The sequence below is a fragment of the Megalops cyprinoides genome, chromosome 11 (genome assembly GCF_013368585.1).
Source record: "Megalops cyprinoides isolate fMegCyp1 chromosome 11, fMegCyp1.pri, whole genome shotgun sequence".
Classification (NCBI taxonomy): Eukaryota; Metazoa; Chordata; class Actinopteri; order Elopiformes; family Megalopidae; genus Megalops; species Megalops cyprinoides.
Window position 1 is genome coordinate 23,920,332 of NC_050593.1, and position 12,439 is coordinate 23,932,770.

The 12,439-nt window shown below is 40.3% G+C and overlaps 1 protein-coding gene across 2 annotated transcripts in view; it reads left to right on the forward strand.

The window, feature by feature from the left end:
• Positions 1 to 12,439, forward strand: part of itgbl1 (integrin, beta-like 1) — a 64,986-nt gene that overhangs the window by 38,418 nt on the left and 14,129 nt on the right. For both annotated transcript variants that reach the window (XM_036541375.1, XM_036541376.1), the window contains exon 8: positions 3,732 to 3,848. In XM_036541375.1, the coding sequence (XP_036397268.1) occupies positions 3,732 to 3,848 (117 nt within the window). The remainder of the gene's footprint in view (positions 1 to 3,731; positions 3,849 to 12,439) is intronic.

Below are 12,439 nucleotides of genomic sequence, written 5' to 3' on the forward strand. Positions count from 1 at the left end.
TGTCCATCATTGTAGTATAAACGCCATATGACATCTCTAATTTTATAAAAAAGCATGTTAAAGCTTGTCTAAATCTCAGTCGACAAACACTTAATTGGTTTAAAAGAATAACCGTATGTTCCACACAAAGGTATGTTGTAACATATGAACATAGGAATATGACCCAGCTGAAACAGAAATTTTCTCTTTGAAGGTATAAACAATATGTGTTCCAGCCGACAACAGGGGCTATGCAGGTTTCTGTCTGACAGTTGAAGCCAGCTGTATGTACATTCAGAGCACTCTTTGTTCCATTCATACATCCTGATATACTTTTAAGTTTCATCTGCGTCTGTTCACATAATTTAATTTTATTCATCTTTAGCTAAAGTGCCAATGTGAGAGAAAAAGAAAATATAACATTTTTATTTGTCCTTCAGACTTGCAAGACTGCATAAATCCAAATTAGAACTGTTACCTCTGCAATGAAAGCAAAATTCAAATCTTGATTTAATTTTGTATTGCTGTTTTTATTGAAAAACCACAAATGGAAAACAAAAGTGTTGCCTGAAAAACACAAATTATTGTTGAAAGCAAGTGTATTGTGTTCCAGAAATCTCAACCATAAAGACATTTGATCTTTGAATTGCAAACATATGAAACTATCAAAATTCTTGATCCGGAACAACAGCTTTTTTTCTCATGTGAATGACTGTCTGCAAATAGCAGTTTCTTCATGGAGTATGTAGGATTTTTACAATTCTCATGCTCTTTCTGTGCCCTGATCAATTTCTCCTTCACTGCAGAGGATCTGAATGCCATTTTTGACAGTCTTGGCTGTAAAAGGATATGCAAACCTGATTTAGGATTTGCTGTTCCTGGTGCGTCCCGCACATCAAACTGGGTCAAAGAAAGCTTCCTCAAAGTGACTGGGTCCAGTGTCCTTTCACACTTTATAACCCCACGTGTTTTGTTAGAAATGTAACTGTTTTAGGACCAAAAAGATCTGAGGCTAAAATTGATAAAAATGGCACTGCTGCCATGAAGAAGGTAGCAAAAACAATCCCCTTCAGGAGTTGTGGTGACAAGATCAAAGTTAATCGATAAGGCGAGTATGTGTGACATCATTTGTTGTCATGGCAGCAGGACCAAGCAGACGGATGTTATCTGCATGGCAGGCTGTGAGGGTGCCAGACGCCAGACAAGGCACAGGTTGCTGTTTTTCCTCCCACTTTGTGTACACCAATGGCCGCCAGCAAGGCCCACAGCTTACATCGCAGTGGGGAGATGGACTCTCAGGTGGACACAAGTTGCCCAAAATTTCAGCAATTAACTGTGTGGCCATCTAGAGTTGGAACTGCATATACTTAACATTTTTAGTGATTAAAGCTACTGCACAGCTGACATTTTCCAGTAAATTAATTTTCCCCATCAGCACCTCTGTGGAGACTTTGGCCCCATCAATGAGTGGAGGTCTTCCATTGTGAACAGTCATTCCACGCCTACAATGCACCCAGAAATAATGTCTAAAAGATGTAAGCTGAAATCTTTCTTTGCTTTCTGTAAAGATGTACCCACACATGGACTTTCATTTTGTTCTTTTCTCCCTCCAAAGAAAATGCAACATTATCAAATAGTCATCTCTGGAAACAGACAAACAAATCCATCCCATTGAGTACATAAAACTACTGATTGAAAACCTCATTTGAAACAAAGTAGTAAATCATACTGGCTAAGACATCCATGGTGGTCACTCATATCACTTAGTTCTTCTGATAATGACTGACATTTTTCATGAGGCAGACTATCACTGTCTCAGGGGCCATTTTATAAATTTGTATTCCTTGGATGGTAGGGTACCAAACTCAGAAGTTTGCAGCAAATTTTCTCAATACTGTTCATCTGCGCTCCTTTCACTGTTCCTGAAAAGTTTGATAAGTACTGAAGAACAAGGTTATAACTTTGCAATGATATTACCTTTCACTTACTGAAACCTAGCTATCTGCTCACAACATGTGCAGTACCTTGATTTTTTGTTTATTTGATTTTTGAGTTGGCATCACAGAAATGCTGCCAGCATCAGCTTAGTATTACCAGAAGATATTTGAAGTACTTCGAAATTGCATATCTGTCATTTGTAATGAATTACTTGGGTTAAATTTGGCGTAATTATTGGGTTTAAATTATGAGTCATTTTATAGGCTTTATAGCTTTAATGACATTAACCATTTTTTTACCTTAATTGCATTTTTTGCATTATTTGTTATTATAAATTTTCTATCATGCCAAAACAGTATCTCCCTGTGAGCATCTGCCTACATTACTCTGATACTTCTCTGATCAGGTAAAGCTGTGTATTTGCTCAAAACTTAGGGATGTCAGTTTTCACAGGACTACTAATAACACAGCACATCTGACTTTGACGAGAGAGATTTATTCCAGAATAATTGCTGAGGTTCCTTAGGAAAAATCAGTGACATGGTTGAATCTCATGGGATTAAAATCAGGGTTCCCCATAATTATGAGATTAAAATAATTTAATAGAAGATCAGACATATTTGATGGTACTAGTCCCATGCAAATAGTGCTTAAAACAAAATTTCAACTTATTAGAATCCATTTTCTGTGATAAGCCAGGCAGAAATGTCAGTAAGGTTACCATGGTGACCCTAATGGGCAGAAAATAAAACAACATCAATACTACAGGAGGACTTTCTTCACAGCATTGTGAAAGGCTCTAATTAGCATCACAAGTCTGAGCCCTGGACCAATGAGAGCGATTGCTTTGATGTGGAAGCAGGAGAGCAAGCCTCTCAAGTGTACGCGCATTGTCGCCTTGCCTGTGAAGGACAGCACTTTGTAATTACTGGAGTCGCCACGCAGGCCCTCTGAATATGTATTCATTTATTTCAAACTTTAAAAGCCAACTGTGTGATTGAAAATTGCCTCAGAGTGTTTATCTAAAGTTCCGTGCGTAATTAATAAGGTCTGGAAATGAGCCGTTTATTTGACTGAACATGTTGTATATAAATAACAGCACACATTGTGCCTCTGCAAAGCTCCGATTCCCATGTGATTTCATCTTCAAATGACAAACACACGGAATGGGCTTCACATCAATCTTACTTATTACAGAACACCCATTTTCTGATCCTATGTGACAATGACTTTGGGCTAACTAAATTTATAACCCATTGGGGGTGAGGACTATTCTAAACACTAGCTTCTTCCTCTACATACTCATTTTAGATTTCTCCATAACCTGGGCAAGACCTGTTGCCATCAGATATGTCTATCTTGTTTATACTCTCTTATACTCTCTTCACACTACATAGGTGTAAATTGTTGAATACATAATGATGAATTGTGACATTTTTATTTGTTAAAAAGGGGGATTTGGGATAATGCAATGAATAACAAAATAGACTAGGCTCAGGTAAAGAGAGAGCTGGATATCTGTCAATAATGAGCCTTACGTGACCTGAGCCTGCATTCAGGCTCTGGTCTCTTGTAGTGTTCTGGAGATGGTGTGCATTACCAGGAGGTAAAAGCATGTTATGGTCTCACTCAGCTCTCTTCAGTTTCAATTATTGGCAGGAGGAGTGGGGTATAAGCAACGTGCAGAAAAGCTCTGTGTCTGAGAATGACAGACTGCTGGGGGAAAGCACAGGGATTTGTTCTTTGTGCGTGTGTGTGTTTAAGGGCGGTACAGATACAGTGACGGGGCGCGTGTGTGTGTCCGTGTGTTACAGGACTGTGCGAATGTGGCCAATGCACCTGCCACCCTCCAGGGGACAAGCGAGTTCATGGGAAGAACTGCGAGTGTGACGACCGGCAGTGTGAGGACCTGGATGGGGAGATCTGCGGGGGTAAGTAGTGCCCACCTCCACACTTGCGCACACACAGGTGCACCAGCATAATCATACACACGAAACAGACATGCACACATGCACGCACGCAAACTACATGCATGGATCAACATGTGCACACACCATTGTAGAATCAAAACACACACATGGAAAACACAAATGATCACATATTTGCACACAACTGGACATGACTGCATGTGCACCTGCACATGCATGTGCATGCACGCACGCACGCACGCACACACACACACACACACACACACACACACACACACACACACACACACACACACTCACACACACTCAACACTGCTTGTGTTGTAGCACTGTGTCAGACAGATGTAGGACAGAAAACCCTGCTAACTTACGCTGGCTTTCCCACTATGTCAACCTGCAGAGGTGTTCACACAGGGTGTGAGACGCTAAGGTTTTTTCCATCCAATTTAAACTTGCTCAGATTTGAGCAACAGAGGCAAAACTTACTAAACTGTCTACTTTAAGACAACATCCAGTTTGCTCACAAAGATTTTTTAGTTCAGAGATGGTCTTGTTTAAACTTTCAATGACTGTTTAGTCAACAAAATGCTTTGAGGAAAAACCTTCACAGGTCGATTTAAGGGCCTAGCAAACTGACGTATATCTGACACAGTCAAATACTTCTTGTGTTAAAATAAATTATCAGAGTGGACACCCATGAGCAAGCTGCTGCCACCAAAGTTGACAAGACTATCATTATAGCATGTGAATTAATGAATTTAGATGTACAGCCAGGAGTAAATTATGATGTTTTTGAAGCTGATCAAGAACGCAGAGAGGTAATGAAATGTTGTAGTATTTTGATATAATTTATAGATGACTGCAACAGCTACATACTACTTTCAGAAGCAGGGAGAAAAATACATACACCCAGCAGAATATCTTACACTGTAAAAGAAGGAAACAAAACAGTTATATCTCAATAAGTCATTACTTTTCATTCAGCATATACCAGTATTGAACATATGCACAACATATGTCTTTATACCATGCATATCGCATAATACCTGCCAGAAATTCCAACTTAACAGTATTTTGTATCACCTATGAATTGTAGGTGGTGAGATACTGGAAGTTGCAAGTTTGTGTGTTAAACTTCTTGTTCATTTTTCACATGATTTCAGCTGATGACTCACAGGGAATTAACGTGCTAGAAGGCATCAAGCGTATGGAAAACCTTTTAGCCAAACCCTTGCATTTATTGGGGAAACTCAACCAAGTATGGAAATTAAGCCCTACTGGTAGAGGGGTTTCAGTCTAAGGGCTCAACTCATCTTTTTCCTCAGCTTCTGTAGGGTGTAATGAAACACAGAGTCCAAACCACTGGACAGACCACTGGCTAGGTGGCTGAGTAGAGACTTCATATTTCTGTTGCAGCTATCACTAAGCTGAACAGTGGTCCTGGGCTTGAGGAATCGGACCTTGATCTCCCTTCACAAGCTGAGAAGCTATGATTTTGACTGACACCCCTCAGGGTTTGTAATTCACTCCAATTTCTCACCCATGGCAACAGAGCAACATGCAAATGTCACCGCAAACACTTCAATCTGTGGCGGTGCCGAGTATTGATTACTGGAAAAAAAAAGCTATAGACCTGAGCAATGTGAAAAGATAATAACCAACCATGTCAATGTGTCTCCCGTGAACAATGGAGCTTTTTGTTTCACTGAAAACTAAAAGAGTGGTTCCACAAAGAGAGCTGCGATTAACGATTCCCTGGTGGTCACAGGAGACAGACAGAGTCAATCAATGCAGCTGCAGAATTAGCCAGGGCCTAAGGTTTAGTCACAGTTCATGCCACCCCTCAGACCATGTGCGCAAGAGATTGATTCAGAACATTCTGGAATGAAAGCAGTCTAAAAATACACACTGGAATTTGAGAATTTGATTAGAGGCATTAATACAATTTGATCCCATTTGCTCTCTAACATCCAAGTGTGCTCCGAATTGAACATCTGAATCTTGGACCTTAAAATGTTCTATATTACATTTGAGAAGTTCATGCTCTTAATTTCAGCATTTCAGCACAAATCAATGGAAAACTTAAATCTTCAGCAATTTAGCAACTGGATTTCAATTATGACATTTCTTGCACTTCTTGTCTTCTTAGCAGTTAGAAGGAAATGGGAAGAGCTAGCTGCAGGTGGTTTAATTGAGAACCTGTTATTCTGAGAAAAACTCTGAGCCTATACTTAGCCTTAAGGCAGCAGCCATTTTAGGCATGAATTTTAAACACAAGGGCCCTATTTTCAAACGTTTTATGTACTCAGGAAAATGGGTGCCTAAATAAGGCACTGGTAGATTCAAGCAAGCAAATTAGGTCATTAAGTAAAATTAAGCACACAATCAATTTTGTGAAATGAAAGAAGGAGCTTGCAGGCATGTCTTCAGGCGGTGTCCTGGAGTTTAGCAAAGCCAGAAAACAACCTTAGTCAACTCAATTACTTCATTTGGGGTTTTGTGTGCATTCTGTGTGCAATACTTTTGTCACAAGACACTGCAAGACAGCAGGGCAAATTAATAATAATCAAATAAATAATCACACATGATTATAATTCTTGCTGTGTCAGTTACTGCTGGTGTAGGGCTGCTAACTATGCACAAATAATGACATTAGGTGCTTAAATGGTTTATAAAATTCCACAACAAACATGTGATGGAATCCCTGACTATACCTGTCTGCCTCACCTCACAAAAAGCTCATTAAATAGGGCCACATCCCTATACTTTTAAATTATTTATATGTAACATATGAACAGGGGGTCTGTGTTCCATATTTTTCATTTAGATTTGTTTTCGACTTTGGCTGCACACTTTGTTTCTTCTGACAGGCTGTTTACGTGTCCAACAGTCTGCAAAACACCCCTGAGGGTGACATTCAATTAACCTTAAGACAAATTTCATGTTTCAAAATTTAGTGACTTTAACCTAATAATTCACTCTAGTGATTTGGAAATGTTACAAAAATGTTCTTGAATTGATTAATTTGGATTGGCTTTGTGTTTACTGAGCCTGACAAGCTACCAGTATTGAAATGTTCTGCAATATACTTTGGGTTAGGATACAACCACTGTTTTTTTACAGACATCAACCATACATTACAATTCACATCCATTTTCATTACACCCAGAGATTTTTTGTACCTGTTGTAGATGTGTTTGTCAGTTCTGTATGAGGCACAGAAGCAACTTGTCACAACATAATTAATACTGTCTGCAGATGTATACAGTTCTATGATTTCTGTCTGTAGCCAGCCATATTAATGCAAAATATCCCCAGAATGATACATTCATGTAAATGTTAACATGTGGATATCATATTTCGTAAAAAAAAAAGTGGGGGTGTCAAAAAATTGTAGAAATCGGGCACAAAATTGATTCTACAAGAGATCATTTCAATCACGGTCATCACAATAATGCTCGTCTTGTAATTTTTAACTAGCTTCCTACCCAAATATCAAATATTATAATGTACTGTATTTTGGAAATAAAATTATAGTTGAGTTATAACTCAGCTAAGAAATAAGTACTTGGAAGTACTGAACTGAATGGTACTGCTCCATATACACCATCTGCTTTTTGTTTCTTACATTCAGGATTGATGTAAACTTTTTTTATGAAAAGCCATTTTATTTATTTATTTATTTATTTTTACAGTTTTCTAAATATTTGTCTAAATGATCCTCGTGCCATTTTAAAATCATTTGGAATAAGAACTGGGCAAGCATTTAAAAAAAAAAAATTCTGTGGCAAAAATACAAAGTTTCAGGTCACGGTAAATATCATTAATTTCTGTTGAAACATAAAGATGTTTTTAACTAGCTACCTTATCTAACACACCAGCAGCAGTGTGACATTTCAAAGCCAGCAGGTGTCTTGTTTTGCTATAGAACATCTGCCCACATTATATAAGCAACATTCAACTCAACTGACTATTGCTTTTCGAGCCCTTCCACTTAAGGCTTCCGAGCCACTCTGAGTGAGAGCATTTTCTCTGCATTGGATTAAAAAAGAAGCCTACACATCTTCTTGATTTATTTTGTTTAATGCTTGCACATCATGGATTTTCAGATTGGTTGCTAAGGTGGTCATATTTCTTGACGCCCTGGCAACATCAATCTGTGAGGGTTAAACTTTGACAAGCCTCTTTTGAAACCAGGGCCTCTGAGCCATAATATGTTTAATTATGTTTTGTATGAATGGTTCCTACATTTTGCTATATTGTAAAATGCCATACTTTCAGTATTATTAGAATATTTCAACTTCAGTTACACATATATCATATTACAAATTTGTTTTGACAGCTTGACACAGGCTGCTTTTAAAATATTTTTGAGCTAGCATTTTGTGGTCAGTGATTTTGGTAACTGGTTGTGATGGATATTTTCATCAAATGTTAACAATACAGAGAAAGCACTCTCATATGCAGTGTATGAAATGCAATAAAAACAGATATTTACCAAATGAAATCAGCCCCTTATTTTTGTAGGAAGAAAGGTCCCTGCATATACACAAAAATACCTGTGCTATTATTGTTCATGTTTTTGATGTTGTTATTGTTTGGCATTGACCGGGGGGCAAAGTTTAATTCGCTGAGCGATGAAACCTGAAGGGCAGAGGTAGCTTCATGGCGCTGTCTGGTCGCTCCAGACTGTGGGAACAGCCGCTGTGCCTGCATTAGATCACACCTCCAAATTCAGGGGCACCCAGAGCCGATGCAAAGCATGCCTTTCACTGGCCATTTCCCACGGGGCAGCAGAAGCGGATGTGGCAGGTGCTAATGCAGCTCCGGTCAGGGCCTGAGGGCAGATGGCTCTAATCACAGTTAACATGGCTTTTCCCTCACAGGCCCAGCAGATAACTAAATAATGCTCCATTGTTGTTCGTCCATTCCACCGCTGTTATCATCTTCACCCTCCAGCTGTAAACATATCCTGTTGTCAGTTAAAGCTGCAAATCTAAAGTGTCACTTTGCTGTGGCCTGTTTCAGAGCTCGTTAACTCCCTCTTTCCCCTGCCATCGTTTTATCTGTGCTGCTTATAATTTGCTAGCAGCGGGCGAAAAAAGCCCCTTTTCTTTATCAAGGTCAAGTACAATCGAAAAGTTTTTAAGACCTGTGTTTTTTTCCCCGACAGATTCTGACCTTCCTGCATGGAAATAAAACTGTTCTAGGAAACTTCTGGGGGAGTTTTTGGTGGAATGTACCATGCATGTATAAATCTGCTGTAACAGCCAGGCTTGACGTGTTCTTCTCAAGGATGCATTTACAAATATTGATTGAAATGTTTTTCCCCAGAAAGTGTAAAATGCAAAAAAAAAGAAAACTGTTAGATAAACTAAAAATTCCTGTAATAGCCCCTGGTGGCCTTTAAAGACCTGTATGAGGCACTGAAGGGGAACGCTAAGTGGTTATGGATGATACAGCTTTTGTTAGTGACATTCTAGAAGCTTGACAATAACATGGGAGACGGCGTGGATGTACACAATGACTCCACAGGCTTACAGAGAGAGTAGAACTGCTTGACCAGCAATTCTGTTGGATGGAACTTTTATTGACAACTCCCACACAGCAAACCCACATGTGAAAATGTGGACCTGCACGAAATGATATTACCATTCTGCAAAAAAAGAAAAAAAAAATTCCTGCATTTTTTTAGCACCCAATGAAACAGCCACATCTTAGTTCACCCCCCTCAGCACAAGGTCTGTTGTGGAGACGTGTTTCGGCGGTTTGGGCCATTTTACTGTGGTGCAATGCAGCATCCTACAGCAGCCCTTCCTGGAGGGGATGAAATATTAATCGCAGTGCATTACAGGAGTTCATTGTGCGGTACTGCGGGGTGACAGTGCCAGAGACGCCTGTCGGAGATGCTCAGGGACGTGCCCCGTCTGGGCACTGCCAGCTCTGATGCCCCCCAGATGGGAAATGAAATTTAAATATGTATGTGGCTCCCCCACAGCCCCCCCCCCCTCCTTCAGCATGGCATAGGTCTTACTGCGATAAAATACACCTACGGATGGTTCACAACCAGAGAAGACTAGATGCACTGAGTATTTATAAATTACAAGTTGTTAGGGATTCTGACCTGGTGCAAGCTTGGAGCGTACAACTAAAGACTTCCCCTGGGGGTCATTTTCAAATGAACATTTCTCCAAGAACACTTCAAATATCAGAACTCCACATTAATTTCGAGAGCAAATCGCGCTTGGTGAGAACTGTAACGTGGAGTTTGCGATCTTTTTAAATGAGAATTCCACGGCGGAGCGCCAATCGCATTAAAGGAGAGCTGTAAGGTGGGGTAACGACGGCTATGCAGAGAGCAGCTTCAGGTGCCCTTCAGCACTGCCGTCTGTCCCTGCTCTGTTGATTCAGATGGCTGTCTCTCTCCAGCTCCTCTCTCCTTAACTCTGATTCATCTCACTCCCGGGCCGGTCGCAAATCTGTTTACAGGAGAGGGAAAAAGGGCGAACGTCACGGCGGAATAAAAACTTAATGTAATCTAATTGCCAGCCAGCGCCAGGCGAGGCAAGGACTGATAAAAGGGGTTGTTTTAAACGACCGGCTGCTCTCCGCGTTCTTTCGATCAGAGAAGCCTCCTTCAGCAGATTTAAAAACACGACAATCTTATGACTGCTTCCGCAAATTAGATTTTCAGTTGGGCCTTTCTCAACACGAAGTTATTGAAATTAACTAAAATAAATAACATAAGTGTGTGCAAGAAACATGAGCGCACATAGATGCATATGGACTGGAGCTTTACTGGTATCTTCCAAGCCATCTGCAGAGGGCTGTGTGCAAGCTGATTGGGTCCTGTGGTTGATGGTGTTTTCCCAGACAGGCTGTAGAACTGAAGGGCCTCTTTGCTTTGTTTGTTGCTGTGCAACCTATTAAATGCATAATTACATTGAATAATTACCGAACATGTTCATCCACATTGAGAGGGTGCTAAAATACTTGTGTTTAGTGGGTGTGCAGTTTTCTTTTTTCTGAATTACTGCTAGACTCGGTGGGAGTAGGGAAAAGCTCAGTCAGGTATGTGGCCATTGATGAAAACTGAGCAGCCATACAGTTAGTCTGAGATATATTACTGGGCATGTTTCACAAAGCTGTTTCATGATAACACACAGCAGTGTTAGGTGGGAGACACACACATGCACACAAAACTAAAAACACAGGACTGTACAAATACACACATACAGATATACACACACCCCTCCCACACACACCCAAGAATATGCACACATATGCATATACTCACACACCTCGCACACACACACACACACATGCGTTACACTGTTAACATGCTAACATACAGAGGTTCTCTAAAGCAGGCCCTAACCGCTGCCAGGGTCACACTGCCTATATAATGGGAATCCCAGGTGCACTTTAATTGAACAGGCGATGTTGCTGCTCCTCCAAAGCAATTAAACTCTTACAGGCTGGCTGATTGAAGCAGCCATGCGAACAGCTCCTCCGTCTGCGCCTCCCTTCTGCAGAAACCCGGTGCCTGGTGCCCAATGAATTATGAATTATGTCCATTTCCATAGGATGAGTTCTGCTTTGCCGTGCCTCAGTGCAGTTGACCTATTTGTATTGGTATAGTGGTGAAACAGCGGGCACTTCATAACAAACACCCACTGCAAGCAAACCACAATCATCTCAGGAAGCATCATGCACTTCAACAGGGCTGGCCTACCATTGAATCAATTCAATGCTGACCCTTCAGACTCTCTTCAACCTGACTGAGTTAAGCTATATGCACTCATTTGCTTCATATGAGTCAAAAGCTTTTAAATTCAAGTATGAACTTCCTTGTCTGATGTAAGAGTATTCAAATGCATTATCAAATAGATAAATATTGGCTTTTTAGTTCTTACCTGAATGAATGACAGGGTCTTTTTCCTACTTGATCACATTTAGATGTATCCTCCACAAATTAGCTGTACTGTGTCCAAGCACCTATGCTTCACATTTTGGTTCACCTCCATAGAATACTGTTTTCCCTTTTTCACTCAACTATTCATGAACAGCAGTTGTACGTTAGGCTCATGCCACCATGACAATTTCTGGACCCGTGCAGGAGTGCAGGGCAAGGCACAATACACAATATTTTTCACTACAACTCCCACAGTGCACCAGGAGACAGAGGCTGAAGAGAGAATAGGTGCATCTCCTTGACGTTATCTGAGTGACAAAGCAAATTTGTTTTACCAATTGTTGGGGGCTCCAGGTCATTGTAAACAGATGATGGCCAGCTTTGTCGCAGAGCTCAGCCTACACTAAGAAAAAGTGTCTTTACTGTCACTTTACTTTCTGTGAGGAACCCCATGAAGAGGATCTGAGAATCAATGCTGTTCTGTGATGGATAATTCTCTCATCATACTGTATTTGACAAAAAGAATAATGAATTGTCCCAGAAAAGGGAGAAGCTCAATTCTGCCATTCTGTTTACTAATGTTGACTGCTGTGATTTATGTGTGTGTGTGTGTGTGTGTGTGTGTGTGTGTGTGTGTGTTGAATCACTAAAATAAAATCTCTCCTGAGATCAAAGACTG